At 39.4% G+C, this 20,645-nt stretch overlaps 1 protein-coding gene across 1 annotated transcript; it reads right to left on the bottom strand.

Annotated features, from left to right (window-relative positions):
* Nucleotides 1-19,956: 19,956 nt before the first annotated feature.
* Nucleotides 19,957-20,436, bottom strand: LOC118905515 (low molecular weight phosphotyrosine protein phosphatase-like). The gene has a single exon (XM_036872229.1). The coding sequence runs from the start codon at nucleotides 20,434-20,436 to the stop codon at nucleotides 19,957-19,959; it is 480 nt and encodes a 159-aa protein (XP_036728124.1).
* Nucleotides 20,437-20,645: the final 209 nt, after the last annotated feature.

Raw genomic sequence — 20,645 nt, 5'->3', positions numbered from 1 at the left:
TATGTGTCACTTCTCAAAAATGTTCTTTGAGGAAGTGTGTGTGTGTGTGTGTGTGTGTGCATAGTAACGTGAGGTGAGGTGACCAAAATAAAAATATCTGGATATATTTCACTCTACATGAAAAGTAGAAGAAAATTATGATAAAAAATGATCTGTGACCATGAATGTTTCAATTTTCTATAAAGAGGCCAAGATAAAAATAAATTTCTGTTTGCTTATGATACTACAGCAATGCAAAACACTCTCCAGTCTCATAACTTCAGAGCTATTTCTGACTTTTTCTTCTCCGTTGGTGCACACCTCCTATTATATGCCAAATCCTTCTAAGTTTTCCTCTAGAATAACTTACGAGTCACTCCTTTCTTTCCATATTCACTCGCCACTCTTCTGCAGGCACTATAAGCTTCCTATTGAATCTCTATACTATGTCCCAATGTCTCTAACTCAGGCCTTGTAGACCCTTACTCACAATTGCAAGAAAATATCCCACAAGAACTGTTTTTATTACATTGCCTTCCTTGGTCAAGAACTGAACGGTGGTTTTCTGTTATCATTTATCACATATATAAAGTTTTGAGCTTGATCACCAAGATTCTCTAATCCCTACTTTCATGCATCACCATCTGACCATTTTTACCTCCATCTCTTGGTACTTCTCAACATGGCCAAAGACATCCCTCAATTATTTTCTATACAGTTTATTCCTTTTAGCCTCTGTAATGCTAGTTTTTCCTGTTTGGAAAATTCTTTCATTTCAACCAGTATATTTCCTTATTAACCTGCCCACCTTTACTCTGAGTATACTCAGGTACGTATATATGCACCTATATACACGCAAGCATCCACACACATAAAGTATGATATATATGTATATATAACATATGTTTCATACTTATTCTCTCTTATTTAATTCATATATGTTTCATTTTCCTTCTTTTCTAAGATTAGGTAAAGACTGAGTCTTTTAAGGCTCTTGGGTATGTCTGGTAACATTGGTAGCTGTTGTAAGTTCCACAGGTTCTTCAGGAAGGAAGTGATGAATAAGAGCATATCTCTCTGATAATATATTTTTAGACCTTGATTGCCTTTAATTCTTTCATTTTCAATCACCTCCTACATAGAGCTCAGCTTTTTTCTTCCCCGACAGATCTCAAAGGCCGTGGTTGGGAGGATGTGGAGGTGAGGCTGGGCAGAGCAATTGTGGTCAGCACCCGCTAAGGGACCACACTATAATCAAGGGGGGACATGAAGACATTCTCAGTTTGAAGTGTTTGAAAACATTTTATCAGAATTATGATTTGCTCCCCCCAGGGCATATGTCTCCTCTCCACCCTGCCAAAAATCACTAATCACCATATTATGTTACTCTTTAGATGACTCAACAACTGGATTTATTTTGAGGCTCAATTTCATTATGATTAATCATATTTTCACAAGCAAAAATTTCGATTCATTTGAGTTTTTTGAATATAACTAGTGAGCTAGAAAGAGCCAATGTTAATAATTAGGCAAACATCAGAGAAGAAAAGGGTCCTTTTTTTAACCATAAGAATGACAGCTAATACTGAGCAGTTTGATTCATGAAGCACCATACTTATCACTCAGCAAATATTGTAAGAACACTGCACTAAGAGGCAAGACTTTCGTTTGTCTTCTCAGCCCTGCCACTGTCTTTGTGGGCTTGGGCTCCTAGATCTCACTGATTCATTTGTAGCATGAAGCTAATGAGCCTTACCTACTTGTAATTTTAATAACCTCTTCGAATTCCTGCTTGCTGCCAGGCATGGCACAAGATGAATATGAAGTAAATAAGACTTGACTTCCACTTTCAAAGTGGTAGAGAATCTTAGAGAAATAGTACCGTGGGTCTGAACATCTTCCTTGGAAGTTGTTATTTATAAAAAAAATTTACAATTTACAAAGGATGTAAACACACTGTCAACAACTTCTCAGAAGAGAATATCTCTCTAAAAAGTAGAAATATCATCATCCAACCTCTAAAAATTCACAAAGTTAGTTATATTGTAAAGCACAAGTTATAGCCTCATTTATATTAGAACATATACTTTTAGAAAATCATCAAGATAGGAAATAAAAACCTGGCACCATTATGTCTAAGCAATCTGTGCTTTCCCTCTCCTCCCTCCAAATCAAATATATCAGCAATTCTGTTTTTATGAGGAAGAGAGGCAGAGAGAAGGGCAACAGAAGGAAGCCTGTTGTGTTTCTAGAGCTTGCTTCCTTCCACGTGATGCTCTGTCAAGTACTGTAAGATCGTACATTTCCAAAGAGCAGGACTTAGTCTTTTTCACTTGTCTCCCCAGAATTCCTGGCAAAGGCTAGATAGTCAATAATTATTTGTTGTCAAATAGATGGGTTCAAATGATTGGAGAATTATATCTCATATTTGTTAGTGAGCTTAAGTCATGCCAAGATTTTAGATAAGCATCTCCAGTTCTCTCCTGTTGCTCTTCTTGTTATTTCCCACTTCTTACTTTGTTCGGTGTTAAGTTAGGCTCACATAAGCTACTTGTACAAAGAAATTCCAAAATTCAATGGCTGAGAGACTACGGTTTCCTTCTTTCTCACTTTATCTGGGGTGAGCGCCCCAGGCTGGCAGCCGTGTCTGCTCCGTGCAGGGGTTTCTGGAACCAGGTTAAGAGTGGTGGTGTTGCAATGGTCAACACGTGACTTTCAAAATCTCCTAGCAAGAAGGGAGGAAGAGTGAAAGTCTGGGGCCAGAAGATTCCACCTAAGCAAGTGATATGGGATCAGACAAATAATCTTTGCTCTAGTCTGCTGGTGAAGCTGTGGGTCTAACCATATAACCACACAAAGGGAGGGGGGACTGCCATCCCAACCTGCTCCATCCCAACCTGTCAGCCGTTTCACAACTGCAACTTTTACATGGAAGAAAGGAAGAACTTTACTCTCTTTCTTGGTAGACAGCTAGCAGTCTCCGCAACATCTTTTCCTTCCAGCAATTTGCCATGTTTTTCTTACAGACTCAGACTCTTGAAAACATTTTGAGGAAAACCTGTTTGTTTGTTTTTTTTTTTCTTTAGGCACTGATTTTCATTTCTTTACAGTTTTGGTGATACTACTCAGGTGAAAGGTATTATATCCCATCTCAGTTACTCTGACCTTTGGGGAGTCCTTAGCTTATTTCTGAGTTCTTGACATTTATTAGTTTTATAGTAAAACAACCTTAGATTTATGTTGCCAAATTTCAGAAAAATCTCACATCAGTGGTCTAAACCAAAGAATACAAAGTACTTAAAATACTGGAAGATTGCCCTGAGCTGAATTTGAAAGCTAATATGGTTCCCTGGGTTCATTAGAATAATTAGTCTTTGGTTTGATACATTCCCGGTACGGTCTGTTCTAGTATAACCGTGATATACTATTTTATTGCCTTTTAGAGTTTAGTAAGGAAGAGACTTTTCTAGTTTTGTAATTCTGAATTATAATCTATAAATAGATATTCTTTAATAAGTCTAATGTAAATTAGAATTTACAACAAATCAATTCTGGGTGCTTGTACAATTGTGCTCCAAGAAAATAGCTGGATGTTTACCTCCCGGGGTTAAGGTCCTTGATCTTTATAATAACAGAATAAGGAGCACCCCTAAATATTCATTCTTTTGTAAGATAACTGTCTCCAATCTAGCTAAAGTGTGACAATTTTGAAAAACACTATCTGTGAAAATATTCTGGGTAAAGTTCAAAAACTTAAATGTGCTTGGTTTCTGAGGAAAGAGCATGTGTACAAAAGGTGTGTCTGACATGGTTAACATCATAATATTTATCTCAGAAAACACTGTGTAAAATGCTGTCTGTGAAAAAAAAAAAAACTCTGTTTATTAAAAAAAAAGAAAATAGCTAGATACAAGAGACAGGTCTGTAACAATTCAAAGGAGTTTTCTCTTTCTTTTTATGTTTTCTCCTATACATTCTCCTGCTTAACCTTTGAGGATACTGCAGTTCCATTTATTTTTGGCAGAATAATTTCAAGGAAAGCTGGAATGAAAGATCACTTATGTTTTAATGGCTCTGCCTGTCAACAGCTGGCTTTCTGTTAATAGCAGAGCATGCTGTATTTGCACACAGAGGGGCGTACAACACACATTTCATTATTTGTATATCCTTGGGGCCATCTGCGTTATTGATTGCCAGTTTTAGAGATGCTGACAAGTGTAGATAGAGGTGGAGAAGACTTTTTTCATAAACTTTTTCTTTGAATTGTAAACGAAAACCGTGATGTATAGGTACTAGAACAGAAAGAAAGATTCTTACATGCTTTTCTCCATAACAGAGTTTTTGGTCCAGAACAATTATCTTTCATTACAGAATTATAGAAAATGATGCCATGGTAAATAAATTCTCTATTAATTGCTTACAGGTAATGACCTGAAACTCAAGGACTTTTAGGCCAGGGCTAGTCTGATATGATTAGTATACTTGGGCCTAAGAAAGCCTTTACAGAAGTTTATGTGGGTAGAAAAAGCTCTGTGGGGAAATAATAATAATAATAATAAAACAGTCGTGCTTAACACTTTATATCTACTCTTGTTTATGCAAAGATGGCTACAATCCTTAATTGACTGCTTTCCTTAAGAAATGCAGAGTGATGAGAAGACACTTTAGGGAAACCATTAAAAATTGCCCCTAGTTTCCTTCTAATGGGGAAAGAAAAGTTTAAAAGTTCAAGTCTTCAGTCCTTAGGATTTTCACTTTGAAATTTACCTTTCACTATTTTCATTCCATTAACCCTAGTTGAAATACATTTTTTTTTCCAAACTCAGTATTTAAGAGTTTAAAAAATATAAACAATGATGGATTGACAGAGCAGCTGTGCTCCCTAATATTTACATCTTTATAATAAAGAAATTTGCAGTGGGATTGTGGGGACTTGACGAAAGAGAAAGGCCGACAGGATAGGTCAGCTGTGCTTCCCTTGTAGGGTGCCCAGAAGGGAAAATGAAGGGAGAACTCTTCACTCAGCTTTTGAGGAGAATGCACCCTCCTGCCCTTTTTCTGTTCTGGCTCTGTGTTTATTTAGTCTCTGGGGTCCTGACGATGTGGTTTCCTCCTCACATGGGAAGCCACGCAGGCTTGCCAGCCCACTTGGGGGTTTTGCACAGTGTCATAGCATGTTGGATGCATGGATGGGGTCCAAAGGCAGAAATGAGCTAATACATTTTATTGTAGAATGTTGCTTTTAAAAAGTGTTTATTCCTCATGGTTCTTTGTTGAGACAAGAGCAGTGGGTGGGAAAGTGGAAAGTTTCAGGAGAAGTGGAGAGGATCAACACCTGCAGAATCAGATACCAGCACTGCCTAATCCTGGGCACATTTGCCACGGGCTTCAGACGATGAGAACTTGCTCCTGGAAGGGATAACGGAGAAGGCTCTGTGGCTGTGTATTCTCTGTGTTTATTTTTAGAATTCAAAATTTATGACTTAAAAGTCACATGCATAAAATGTATTATTATGTCATCTTCTTAATCTGAAGATTAAGAAGATGACCTAATGAGATTCCTTTTAAAAATATTTATTTATAAAGGGGAAGCTGGGAGTTGAGGTGTGGATGAGGTAGCTTTTTTAGCCGTGATGGTTCAAATTGTTTGGTGCCAGCACCCTACTTGATATTTCAGAGGAAATGGAAATAGGCTGTGGCTTTTCCTTTAAATATCAGGCTTCTTTAGTTCTTCAAGGATGTGATGGGAAAAGGCCTGTATTTTGTTTCTGATTGGTGGTGTGACTATAGAAATTGAAGATTCTTCTGGGGGCAGAAAACAATACTGCTACTCAGATAGATAAAAGGCAGAACTTTTTGGAGAGAAGGCTATCCCTGGGGAGTGTCATACAGGGGACCACAGCTGGGGAAGTCTCCAGCAAGCTGGAACTGTCAGGGAGCTCGTATGGCAAACTGGGTGGGTTTGCGAGGTTCCCATGGGTCCCTGTGGATTCCAGCTGCCTTAGGGGCACAGGAACCGTCCTGAGTTGTTGGGTATCTGGCTCTCAGGTGATGAGTGCTAATACCTAGTGGGCCTGAGTGTGAGAATCTGATAGAAGGGCATGGGGGTGTGGACTTAAGTGATTGCTCAAGATAAGGGGAGCTGCCTGGCCAGGGCCTCAAAGCTCGGTCAAGACAGCTTTAAAACAACAACAAAGCCTCCTAAGACCCCGATGTTACAAGATATAACAGATTTCCCATAGTAAAATGGTTTAAATATGAGTATTAATTTAAAAAATAGGTTACATTCAATATCTAGGTTCTGCCTATGTATACACCCAACCCTTCCCAGCACCATATAAGTGAGCAGGTAAAAATCGATGCCTGGGTATGGATTGCAAGAGCAATAAAGAATACGACAATCCCATGTGTTTCCTTCCTTCTGTCACTGGATTTTTATTTTATTTTAGTATTTTCCAAGGCCGTTTGGAATGGAAGGGAAGGTGGAAGGCTTTGTGTGTGTGTGTGCGTGTGTGTGCGTGTGCGTGTGCATGTGTGTGTGTGTGTCAGGGTAGGTAACTTTGAATATCATGGTACTGCTGTTGAGTCAGGGGTGGAAGCTCCGTTCTCCTCCAGAACATCCTTCCTCTGATGTAATTGTGGAGGCTGAATTAGCCCTCTAGTTTAGGATTAGGGAGGAATTCCTGAAAACCTAAAAAGTGAGCTGCAGGAAAATTAGGCTGCATATTTATGACCAGTTGAAAAAAGTTGGAGTCTTTCTCCTCTGTTTCTGGGGTCCTGCCTGGGGCTCTAGTTGAGTCTGTTCCTGGACATGTGTGCTGGCTCTGAGTGGGCCTCAGAGGACCTCTGCGTGGTCTGTGGGTAGATACTTGATTTCCAACAAAGGTTCAGGATGCTCAATTAGACCCATAAACTACATTCCTAATGCCCAGTTCAGAAGGGAGAGCCCAGACAAATCAGTCAAAGGCAACCATATTTTCTTGGACTGTTGTAAAATGGGAAAGAATCTAATGGGGAAGCCCAGAACTAGTGTAGTCCTGACAGATCTACACCAACCCCTCTTAAATTTGGTTCTATAAAGAAAATATCATGTTGCTGTAAGGGTTCTACAGAGCCTTACCTCTTGAATTCAGGCCAAGACAAGCTGCCTTACCCTGAGGCAAATCCTTGCATTTCATGTTTAAAGATTTCCCAAGGTCTGTATGAACGAAGTATTGACTGGACAACTTCAGGTTTGACTTCATTCTGCTTCTCCAACTGGATTCTCAGTTTAGTTCAGGGACTAGACGATGTTTACTCTGGTAGAGAGGTATTTGGTTGGACCTCAATCATTGACTGAGTTATTGTAGGAAATGGCTTTGAGTAGAGCTTCATTCCAAGGGGTGTACGTAATTTGTAATAATGACAATTACATTTGTATGTTCCATCCCTTTGAATCTTGAAATTGAAACCAACTTGTAAACAAGCAGTAAAAGCAGCATGTTTGGCCTTTTGTCAAACTTACTTTTGGGACTTTATTGGCTGCCTGAGAGTACATTCAAGATCTCTAAAAATTATTTGTTATTTGTACAAATGGACTCTACTAAGTACAATTTATTGCCTAGATACAGAAAACATAGAAAAATTTAGAATAAAAAGATGCCCTCTGGAAATGTTTCACAGGAACCATTGAAATCTTTGCCAGAAATTCAGAGTGATACTAATTGGACATCGTTATCTATCTGCGATGCTGAAATAGAACTTCAGTAGTGGAATACCAGAGAGGATATTGGAGGATTTTCCTACCCTAATTTAAACCTGGAGCAAGGGGAGAAGAATACAGAGAACAGACATTTCATTGATAGGGAAACTGGAAAAGAGTTCTGCCTTCTGGGGACTCAGTGATAAACTGGACTGGGGAGAACCCAAGGGCTACAAGTGGTGTACCCAAGTGCTACCGGATGCTTCTTGTGCACAATTTTACATCCCTTCAGCCTCATTTCACAGTCTGTACATGGCTGTGGTGACTAGTTCTGGACTGCTTTTGAGCAGATATAACCAGAAATCAGCTCATCCCAGCCCCATGTTGTATGCCTCTCCCTTCTTGCCCTGAGGCTTCACTGGCACTGAGGTTTGAGGACCAACAGAAACCGTCCAGAACTCAGGCATACACCAGTGCCAGGAAGTGTGAGAGCATTTGCACTCAGCAAGGCAAGACTTGACCAGTGGGGTACAGGAGCCTAGAGATAAGTCCTTCCTCTTTCCTTCCTGATACACATCCATCCTATAACGCTCCTTAGGAAATCTGTGGGTTTCTGCCAACCACAACTTGAAAATTGCCTTTTGTATTGGCTCTCTCTTCTTCCGCATATACTGTCCTGTCCCTCATCCTTGTTTTCTGAGATCATATTCCTAAATAAATCATGCCTACCTTAACCATTTTCCCAGACTATGCTTTCAGAGGGCCCCAGGGAAAGATTATTTAAAATTCTATAAATTCATGCTAAATGACAAAGCACACTAGAAAAATGGGCAAAGGAATAAGCTGGAAGTTTAACAAAAAGAAAAAAAGACGTGTAAATTTTAATTAATAAGAAATATAAATTAAAGCAAAAATACCAATTTTTGTTTTAGTCAAATTCTGAGATAAAATTTTACCTCATAAGAATGGCAAACTAAGAGAAAGTTGATAACATTGTTATAGTAAATGTTTGAGAAAACAGTCTCAAACTTAGCAGTGAGGATGGCAAACTGAAGGTGAATTTGCTAATGTCCTTTATGGAAGTCAGTTCTCCATGGATATTCTCACATTTCTGCACGGTCTGGGTTTTCTGAGCAAGGGGCTTGTTTGAATAGCAAAAGTCTTGGAAGCTAGAGGCTGTGAATTTCTCCAGAGAGATGAAGAAACTTACCTTTCCCAGAGAGACATTTGCTTACCTTCCAGGGTTGTAAAGCACTCTCTCTTTTCTCTGCTGAGGGGGGCAGGTGCTGCCACATGGTATAAGCTATGTGTCTCCTAATTTCAAGGATCCTTTCCTGTGGTGCAAAGCCTGCCGCCTGTGCAGGGGAACATCTTGTCTCCACCGTGTCACCCTGTGGGGAAAAAATGCAAGATGCCGCTCTGACTGCTCTTCTTGCTGTGAGTGATAAATGGTCTGTTCTCTGACCCAGAGAGCTGACGTTTCTGTCAGTACAAACACACACACACACACACACGCACACACGTATATGTCACCATGGCAGGCTAACTTGTAAGCTTATAAGTAGGCTAAAATCTCTGAGCTTTTGCAGTTTTGGACTCAACGTATCTCTCAAAATGAAAGGTGAGTTAGTTTTAAACCTCTAGAAACCTAATATTTTATATGATGGCATAAGGGCACATGTGTTGGGTGCCTGCCCAGCATCCATTCCTTCCCTTTGCAATGGCATTTTCTTTTGGAGAACTACCCACCCCTATTGCATAGCAGCTGCACAGTTTTTTTGGAGTGTGTGTCGGGGGATTGACTCTATCCCAGTTCCCAGAGTGAGTCCTCACAGACCTAAGCAAATCTGCCTCATATGACACAGTTGCCATGATGATTGGCTCAGTAGCCAGTCCTTTGACTATCAGTGTTATTTACCTGGATACTGTGTTGCTTAAGATTTATTGGGCCAAGCAGAGTGGAGTAGGTGAAATAAAGGGCATCCATTCTAAGGTAGGATGAAGAGAAAATCTCTTTATCTCAGTGGTGTGGATACAGATGCACAGCCTGGAACTGCTGTAACCATTTGTAAAAATGGAGAGAAATTAGGCTAAGGTTTAAGTGTTAATAGAAGACTGTGAAAAAATTCGAGAAAAATGGAGCCAACACCCTGATTAAACCATGCCTGAACTCCCTGTGGATTTTCAAGTTATGTGAGTAAATAAAATCCTATCTTGTTTATGTCAATTTGAAATGAGTTTTCTAATATGTGTAATAAAAACCTACCTTACTGTTAAAGGGGATGAGAGAGGAAGGGAGCAAGGAGGCCAATACTCATAATCTACCTGTCTGAAATTCCTACCCTCAGAGATATTCCTTTGTGTTAAACTATTGATCTAGTGCAGAACCATCTAATAGAACTTTCTGTTATGATGGAAATATTCTACATTTGGGCTGCCCAATATGGTAGACATTAGGGAAATGTTGAGGAAGTGAATTGATGAAGTGAATCTTAAATTTCACTTAATTTTAATTAAGCTTAAATTTAAATAGCTGCAGGCAGTTAGTAGCTATCTTATTGGCCAGGGAAAATATAGATTCCACAGTTAAAAAGCAAAGTACCTAGAAAAATAATAAGTTGGACTCATCACATTTTTAATAACTCATTAAAAACTTCTTGGGAAACTTAAACTTGGGCCTGGAACACAGGAGGTTTGGTGTATTTAATAATTTGATTTGCATTTGTTTTGGAGTTGAGTCATGTAGGAGAGACCCAGAATATGGAAACACTTTTACCTTTTCTCCCAGTTGGAAATTCAAGGATCCACTATTCTGTGAAATTACTTTAAAAAAAAGAAAATAGTTGCCAATTTTCTTGATATGGGCAATGTATTTTCTTAGAGCATAGTTTCACATCAATGGGAATATAAACAAGCGGTATAAATAAATATATCAGGAATTCCTTACAAACGAAGTAAATGATGTGTTCTAGATGCGTGGATTTTGAAAACAGACTATATTACATCAATGAATCTAATCAAGAAATAAAAGCTAAGCCCTATCAATTTCCATCTCTCTTCCCTTCTTTTTTTCCCTTCTTTTTCTTCCCTATCTGTACTAGTCTGCCAGGGCTGCCATAAAAAAAATACCACAGACGGGAGGGCTTAAACAACAGACATTTATTTTCTTACAGTTCTGAAGGCTAGAACTCCAAGATTCTGCTCTTCTCAGGTTTGGTTTCTCCTGAGACCGCTCACCTTGCCTTGCAGATGGCCGCTTTCTTGCTGTGTCCTCTCATGGCCTTTTCTAACGTGGCAAACACATCTCTGGTGTCTCTTCCTCTTCTTATGAGGACACCATTTCTATTGGATTAGGGCCCCATCCTTTTGACACCTTTAACCTTAATTTCCTCTTTAAAGGCTCTATCTCTAAATACAGTCATATTAGGGGTTAGTGCTTCAACATATGAATTTGGGGTGAACAAAATTCAGTCCATAAACCTATCTTCCTTTCTTCCACAGATATGTGTTAAGGACCTATGTTATGAAAGGCACTGAGGTCACAATAAGAATGAGGAAGCTATAGTCTCTGTCCTAACAGAGCCCCAGTCTCTCTGTGTGGAAGAGATAGATAACTTAACAAGCAACCTAGTTAAAAATGTACTATGAGTTTTCATGGGAGAAACATTATGAGAACACATGAGAGGGGCATCTAAACCTCTCGGGTGGCTATGAGGGGAGGCTTTTGGGAGTAAGTGACACCAAGATGATATCTGAAGAAAGAGTAGGAATGAGCCCAAGAAGGGGATGCTGGCTGTGGAGGAGGAAGCCAGAGGGGACAGGAAGGGTGAAGGCATGGAGGGGAGATACAGCTCAGTGCAAAAAGAACGTGGTGACAAAGAGAAGAGGCATAGAACTCTGTGGTTGCTTAGATGGGCTGGGGTGGTATAAGGGGATTGGGTGATGGCCAGGCCAGCATTTACGCCCTGTAATTCCAGGAGAGGGCGGGCAGGAGAGCGGGAGAGGCCGTGTCAGTTGCGTCAGGTCATTTGAAGGATTTTATATTGGTAAGTTGGTGCTAATTTCCCCTTCACTTCTCTCTTCTGTGCTCAGGGACTTGAATCCTGGAAAGTACATTTTCCAGACTTCCTGTCAGCAAGGTTCCTATTTAAATTTTGTTGATGAGAGGCATTTATATTCGACTTGGGAGTCAGGGAGAAGCCAAGGCGCTATTTCAATGTAAAGTCTGGTGTCCTGAGAGTGACCCCCTCCATTGCTGCAGGCAACTGAGACCATCAGTGCTGTCTCCCTGAGACTCCTGCACAGCCCGAGCCTTCCAACAGCTTTTGACATCTCTAATTCCCAGAATTAAAACCCTTCCTGCTCAAAATACCTGAAATAATTCTTGTTTTCTTGATCAGACTCTGACTTATGGCCATTGGGCTGAGCATTCCATATCAGATGCTAAAACTTATTTCTACCAGTCCTCTGAGATACTTTCAGAACCAGCTCCATTACTCCTCACACCCACGTTTGGCTCAGTTACACCTAAAGATCCAAGCATCCTCGTCAAACATTATCACCCAGCCTTTCCTTCCCACCCTACTCTAGCCATCATCAAATTGAATCCAGTCTCCTTTCCTTCTCTTTCTTTTAAACCTGTGCATGTATCTTCTGGAACTCTCTACCTCTGTTTAGCAATCCCACTGCGTCTTCAGCATCTCCTCTGAATGCTCTTTCTACCTCGTCACTAAATTAAAAATCTGGCTGTCCTCGAGGATACCGATTTCCCTTGGAGCGATGTATCTCAGGGCCAGGAAGTGGGACATTGTTTTCCAATGTCCCACGGCCGTTTCCAAATCATTTCTCCTAGTTCACTTGGAGTAATTACAACTGCTGATACTGTGCCCCATCTTCTCACTGCGGGTCTACAATTAAAGTCATTTGGTTGCATGAACCGTTCAACTCTTTCCTCCCTCTTTAATATTTTGTTTGTAATGTTTCCACCCAGGGTTGTTTAAAGTTCATCATATGTAAATCATTTAGAAAAATGGCACAAAGTAAGTTCTCAGTGAATATTATCATCGTCATCTTCCTCTTGTTTCCCTGCTTGCACCAGAACAAGTAAATATTGCTGCAAAAAATCACACAACTGTTTTATTGGTTTCTCTTTGAATTCATGATTTCATCCCTGAAACTGGCTCTCAACCCTGCCCAGCCATCAATATTGTTCTTTATAAATCTTACTTTCCCATTCAGGGAGACGACATTACATTTTCTTCTTTTTTTCCTGTCCCACACCTCTTCACTCTAATTCTCAGCTGAGGATCTCAGTTCACACTTAATTATAATGCAGACAATACAGATGAATTTGCAAACTCTCTCATCTTCCTTCCAGCAAATCATTTCTCCTTAATGCATCTGCACCCACTCCTCTTTCTTCCTCCCTATTTTCATGAGGGAAGTGGCCCTTCTTTGATCACAGCCAATCCTTCTACTTGTTCTTTGCATTCCTTTTCCCATCCTCCCTTTTTTTTTTTTTTAAAGATTGATTGATTGATTGATTGCTTGCTATGTTGGGTCTTCATTTCTGTGCGAGAGCTTTCTCTAGTTGTGGCAAGCGGGGGCCACTCTTCATCGTGGTGCGCGGGCCTCTCACTATTGTGGCCTCTCTTGTTGCGGAGCACAGGCTCCAGACGCGCAGGCTCAGTAGTTGTGGCTCACGGGCCCAGTTGCTCCGCGGCATGAGGGATCTTCCCAGACCAGGGCTCAAACCCGTGTCCCCTGCATTAGCAGGCAGACTCCCAACCACTGCGCCACCAGGGAAGCCCTCCCATCCTCTCTTAAGACCCTGCGCTTCCTATTACCCACTCTCCCATTACCACCAACTGAAAAAAAATTAAATAACAAACAACTCTCGCACACACCCTCTTCCTGTTCCCATCCATGGTAAGACTTCGAAAGTAGTATTCTGCAATTACTGTCCCCACTTCCTGATCTCCAACCACTTTCAGCCCTTTCCAGTCTGGTACCTGAACCCATACCTCTGCAGAGACCAAGAGCACTTCTGAGGAGGTCAGTATCTCCATGTAGCCAAATTCAGTGGCCTTGCTTGGTCCTCATGTTTATCAACCTCACAGTAGCATTCAGCCCAGTTGAAACATTTTCCCCTTCTTGAAGAATTTTCATATTTTGCCTTAAATGACCCCCTGGATCCTTGGTTTCACTCAAAGTTTTCTATTCTTTTCCATCCAACCTGGGGCATGTTTCTGAGCTATTCATTCAGGCCTTATTCTTACATTATCTCTTAAGTTGGTGAATACTAGTATAAGGTGGAGAATAAGAGCATGGCCGAGGAGCCATGTATCTGCATACACATTCTGGCTCCACCATTTCCTAGCTGTGTGACCTTGGGCAGATTACTTGACTTTTCTGTATCTCAGTTTCTTCATCCATATAGTTAGGATAATAGTGCTTTAGTTATGTGATTATTGTGAGGATTATATTAACAGTGTGTGACTTGTACTAAGTTCTCAATAAATGTTAGATATTATTATATGCTTAAAACTCTCAGATTTATATCTCTTGTCTAGACCTTCTAAAGTTTAGATTCATATGCAGCTGCCTATTTAAGAACTACACATGGATGACTAGTAGGATCTCCAGATTAACATGTTCAAAAGAGAGGTAAAAATGAGTTGGATCCCCAAATTAACGTGTTCCAAACAAACTTCAGAATTCTTGATTAACCACCAAACCTTTTTCTCTGTGTTAACTCTCTCACTAAATGGCATTATCTTCATCTATTCAGCAAAAATTATTTATGAATAATACGTAATCTGAAATTAAGAAATTGACTATAGGTAGAAAAAATTAAAACCATTGTAGTGTTTCTTGGATTAGATAAATCTACCATCAACCAAAAGTACCTTGTTGAACTTTCATGATCCAAAAATCCACTGAGTGTGTGTGGGTGTGTGTGTAGGCATTGGTGTGTTTGCCTGCTAGAAGTTAGGAGGAAAATGACATGCATCCTAGAAATAGAAGATCTGGTCTCATGACTTCCATTCTACAGGAATATTTTTATTTACCTGGGCAGCTAAAACACATAGTATACACAGAATCACACGTATCTTTCAAACATGTATGAAACAACCATACGCTATCAAAATAATCTATAAATATCTGTCATGTCTTCACGATTACATTTGACACTTGTTCCATTTCTAGTATGCTTTCCAGGTATTTTTATAACATTTTCTCTTACGTGGTTATTTATTTTCTGCAATATTCAGTTTTGCTGGCCCGTGTTTTTACAACTCTTCTTTGATTGCTTTCATAATGACTCCAGATATAGATACAAAATTCTTTATGGTACATTACCAAAGGAAAGAAATTTTGGATTGACAAAGAAAATAAATACCTTGGACTCTCATGGTCTTATAAATTCAGCAGTCTTTTAATGATCATTGCAGACACTGCACAATATTAATTACTAAGCACATACTACGTTCCAGCCACTGGACTAAACAATTTTTATGCAGTATGTCATAGAAGCATCACATTAATTCTATCAGGTAGGAGTATTATTAACTACAATACCAGATGGAGAAAGTGGGTTAAAATATGCTAATTAATTTGTTTTCATTAAGGTCACAAAGCTAGTAAAGGACACAGACAGCGTCCAAGCTCATATCCTCTTACCTCCAAAGCCAGTGCTCTTTATTATTAACTTAATTTAAAACTTTACATAGTGATTACAAAGAAATAGTTTATTCAGTCGTGTGCCCTAACAGTTTATTAACTGGCCTATTCTTTCTATTTAAATTTTGTCTTTTTTCCAGTTGATGAGTTCTTAATTTTTTTTGAGATTTTCACATGAGCAGCTTTATTAATTTTTTTTACACATTGGACAGAAAACTTCATTACCTCATTCTTCATTATTTACCCAACTGTAAGATTCAACTTCTAAGTTCCAGCTAAGTGTTTATAGATCACTTTTTGTTGTATTCACCATCTCTCTGAGTACTATGGTTTCATTGTATGGTGATCATTTTGAAGTCTGCATTTATTGCAAAGGTAAGACTTTCCACATATTAGTTCTTTTAAAAATTTAGCTCAATTCCCGGATCATGTCCTCGGGCTGCCAAAATGGCTGTGTGGCAATGCTGAAAACTGATGATAAATCGGGAATGTTTAGATTGAGACTTGTGAAACTGGACTGAAGCACTTATCTTTAGATCCAATTTTGGTGATGTATGTATTATGACTCCTGGCAAGGAAAAAGCAGTTTCTCATGGATGGAAACCTTTCTCTGAAGTAGACTCTCACAGAAACTCCCTAGGGAGCAATGAAAAGAAAATGTTGAATTCTCTGACTTTGTTATTGAAGAATATAATAAGCAGTGTCTTCCACAGCAGTTTTACCAGTCATGCAGAAAATGTCTTCATAGGGCTGTTTCCACAATGTCGGCTTTCAATGAACGTTTAAGGAATCATTTTTATATTGTAGTGTGGAAGATATTCCCACAGGGAGCTGACACAATGAAGGCCAGGGAGGTAACTTTCCTATGACTAGACTGGATCAGAAATAAGACTGAGGTTATTGAGACAGAGTGATTTGGCTAGAATACTTCTTAGATTTAGTTGCCTGTCAGTCTTAATTAATCAACACCCCACGTCATTCTGTAAAAGATCTTAACCAAATTAACATATGCAGTTAAAAAAAAATCAAACAATTGAACAAATCTGGGTAAGGAGAAAAGCTGGGTACGGAATTAATAAAGACAGCAAGAAGACTGATGCCCATAACACACCATCCTGAAGAGTGCGTGGAGGATGGGCAAAGAAAAAGTGAAAGATAATTATAAATGTCAGTGTCCATTATAAAGAAGCCAACTAATGGGTAATGAGCAGCATCGATATTTCTGATATGGAGACTTGAGTTTTCCCCCAGAAGTATTCATAAACAGCCTGAAATCCCTAATGACATCATACTGAGGCAGTTACATATTGTGCCGTTTGAATATATCCTTTGGAGTAAGGTGAGTACATGAATCAGCCATATCATTCAGTGAAAGCGTTTCTGTTGCCATAGTTGGGAGTGGGCACTAAATAATTTGGCCCATATATTTAGCTCTGAGATGATATGGTGTGTTTCAAGGGAAAAATTAGACCAACTAGTTACAGCATACGTGAATGGACTACATACTCTTAGGGCCATAAGTATTTTCTAATTAAAAATAATCTTTTGTTATTACACAGTAGTATGTGTATATTGTAGAAAATCAAATGATACAGATACATAAGAATAAGAAAGAAGACATTTTACCCCTACCCAGAAAAAATGATCATAGTGTGTCTTGCAGAAAAGTCATATAATGCATAATGTTTTGTAAATTGCTTTTTCCAGTTACATTGTTAGTTAAAATATTTAATTTTTCATGTCAAAAAGTTTTATGTCTTCTAAAAACCAGTCCATATTCCATATTCCATTTCCCAACTTTCCCCCAAATGTCCTTTATATAAATAGTTTGTTGAAACCAGAATCCAATCCAGGTCCATACACTGAATCTTGTTTTTATGTCATTTAAAGTTTGTTAATCTAGAACAGTGCTTTTATCATGACACTGACTTGCTGAAGAAACTGTGCTAGTTGTCCTATATAATATTTTATCTTCTGGATTTATGTGGCTGTTCTCTTATAGAAAACCTCCTATATTTCCTAATTAACTGGAACGAATTCCAATTAAACAATTTTGGCTGGAATACACCGTGGGTAATGCTGTGTCCTTCATGGTACATCAAATCAGGAAATACATTATATCTGGTTGTCCCACACTTAGCAGTGCTCAGACTGACCTGTGGATTAGGGTGATGAAAGCCTCATCCCCTCTTTTTACAGACATGTTTTCTCATTGAATTGTGTAAGTAATCAGTAGAGTGTTGCTTTGTCACTACATAAGTGTACAGTTCTCCATCAAGCATTTATCTAATGTTTTAATGAAAATTGGTAATCCTTAAATGAATTAATATTTTTTCTATCATTTGATATTTATTTACTGGCATTTCTCCAGACCACAGAAGAACGGGTCCAATTAGTCTATTTAGTTACCTTGAAGTACAGTTTCTACAGGAAAATCAGGATACCTACTTAACTCTTTCACTTTAAGTACCAATTTTCGAACTACGAAGGTGGCTCAGAGGACACCTTAGAGAATGACAGCTGAATTTTCTGGTGTCTTTTTCTGAGCATAATATTCTGGATTTCCAGGAGATCCATGTGTGTTAAGTTACTAGAATCATTCTTCTTTGTGTTGTTCGAAAGTTCACAACTTTAGCCAGTGGGAGCCCCTTGGTATTAGCTCTCATATCCTATGACCAACCCACTAACCTTTGAAAGCTTCTTGCTTCCTGTCACAACACATCTCAGACTCACCTGTACCATCCCTGCCCCAGTCTTGGAATCAGTTATTTGTCCAAGTGGAGAATGGTATTAGAGATTAAGATGTGACATGAGAACTACAATGGTAATGTTTGCTTCTAACGACCATAAATATTTTTTCCAAAATGATTTTTAATAAACACCGGCAGATGAAATTTCAAAGATGTGTTCACCGGATATTTTCTGGTATAACTAGGATACTTATTAAGGGCAGATGTTTATAATATAACAACCAGTCCAAAAGTAGAATAAGGGCCTCTTTTGAAAAGTGAGAAGTCTTTTTTGTTGTTGTTGTTATAATGAAATCTTCAAAGTGACTCTTTACTTCCGAAGACGTTCATCATTGGGAATTCATGAGTTACAAACCTATGAAGAGATTGAAATACTGGCAGAATGTCACAGAATATAAAAGGCATAAATAAATAAAATGGGAAGGCTATGGATTCTTGGAAGGGACAATTAAATCAGCATTTTTTAAAGAGAGTGGCGTTATATATTTTGACATATTTCTTAAGGTAGAACCTGATTTGGTAGTGACTATTTCAAATAAGGTTGCATCTGTATTTCCTGTATGATTTTGTAATGGAAACACTGAACTAAGAGTGACCTTAAGACTTCCAAGAAGCTCCAAAGACTTCCAAGAAGCTCCAGATTTGTATAGGTAGATATATTTTGAACAAATCTGATTGGATCTAATGTTTAAAAGACAAGTGAATTCAGCAATGGGTTTCTCTGTTTGTATGACTCCTAGTCCGGATACAGCTGTAAGGACAAAGTCAACTTAAGAATCCTAGGATTTGTCTGAGAATCCGTATTTAAGTTAAGACATATATATATATATATATATATATATATAAACATTAAAGAAAGCAAACTATTGAGATTTATTTATGAACATAAAGGAACAGAAAAGAGTAAGAAATTACTTTGAGATTATTAAGCAATTACTGAATGATTAGGGCACTAGGGTATAACTTTTGAAGTGCCTTACTTTCCTATGTTATAGTTGCAGTTAAACATTTTTTCTCAATTCTTTACTTTTTAGGGGTACCATTATCAAATTCTCAATCCACTTAACCTCTCAAGTTTTCATGATAAGAATCTCATGGAGCAATTCCACAGGAAGCCAGACACAAGTTTGCTCAGTTTTCTTGCCAAGACCTCCCCGTGTTTCTGCCTCTGCCACCCCTGGTGGCCTGGTGGGAAAGCTGCCTTGCTCATCCCTCAGGCCCAAGTGGGTTCAAGACTCAACGTCTCCCACCAGGGACCCTCACGATACCAAGGACTGCAAGCCGTTCCTCTGAACTCTCCCTGCTTCTAAGCGACCGTCACTCAGACCGATCCGTGACTGTGTCCACCCAGGATTTCGGGTCACCAACTATAAACAGGGAGTGGAGGAGAGCTATTGCTCATCTAGCCCTCCACACGGGGGCCTGTCTTGGGGCTGCAGCCCCAAGGCAGAGAACGCACACTCTGCTGAAGATGGAGGTAGTGGGGGCAAGGCCCCTGTGGCTTCAGGGCCTCCAGCTTCTTCCATGAACAGATGACTCAAGTGGAAGCAACTTGCTTACTTATGCACTTACTCTGCCTGACCCTGAGCAGACGGGCAAACATCACACATCATCCAAAATGGACAGTGGAAGCACTGCCTTCTGATTCCTCTTCACCTCATAAACTGTCTGAATCAAAAATTTTTATTTATTCTTCAGCCAAACCCAACTGATTTCAATCTACAATTATTTTTTAAGGTAAGAAACAGTGAGTCAATGGAAGAAAGGCCTGTGGCCTTGAGCTAGGGAAGAGTGACACTGTGACACTCCACTGAGCCGCCGGGCTGTGGGGATGAGCTTGGGCCGCGCAGGACGGGACCCGGGTCAGCGAACCTTCTCCAGGGCAGCTCTGCAGCACCGCATGCACTGCTGGTAGATGGTCTCAAAGTGAGCATTACTGCCGTCATAGCGATCTTCAAAAATGAGTTGTTTTTGTGGCTCGTAGCTCCCAAGTAGTTCAATTTTCGGTCTACAGTTTTTAACTTGGTTACTTTTTCTAGTCAAATCTCTACCGTTGCTTTCATCCATACGTAGTATACAGTCAAAAGCAGCGGCAAAGTCTTCTTTGGTAACCTGCCGGGCAACGTGACTTAGGGGACTACCATGCTTCTTCATGCAAACCTGCCCCCGATAATCAGGAGGGTTTCCTAGTTCATACGTGGACGTCACTGCACTGTCCATCCTCCAAGTATCTGAAACGTTTTGATCAGTTACAAGTTTCCTGAAGACTGCTTCTGCAGTGGGTAATAGACAGAGGTTACCCAGACACACGAACACCCCCGACTTGGTCACCTGCTCGGCCATCCTCCCCCCGCACCAAGAAGTCTTAATTAAGATTGATGCCTGAATGAATGACATTCTCGCCTTTTCATAAAAGTGAAATTAAAGACAGCAAGTCTTCAGTTCCCAGCCAATTTAGTTATTATGTATATCAGAGTTTAGCAAAATCTCAGAATAGGAGAGTTGTGCCTAAGCCCAACTTTTTTTTTCTTATGTAGTATTTTTGTTAAAGA

This window comes from Balaenoptera musculus, chromosome 12 (assembly GCF_009873245.2).
Source record: "Balaenoptera musculus isolate JJ_BM4_2016_0621 chromosome 12, mBalMus1.pri.v3, whole genome shotgun sequence".
Classification (NCBI taxonomy): domain Eukaryota; kingdom Metazoa; phylum Chordata; class Mammalia; order Artiodactyla; family Balaenopteridae; genus Balaenoptera; species Balaenoptera musculus.
The sequence above is the reverse complement of the archived record's forward strand: the minus strand, read 5'-3'. Positions and strand labels throughout refer to the sequence as shown.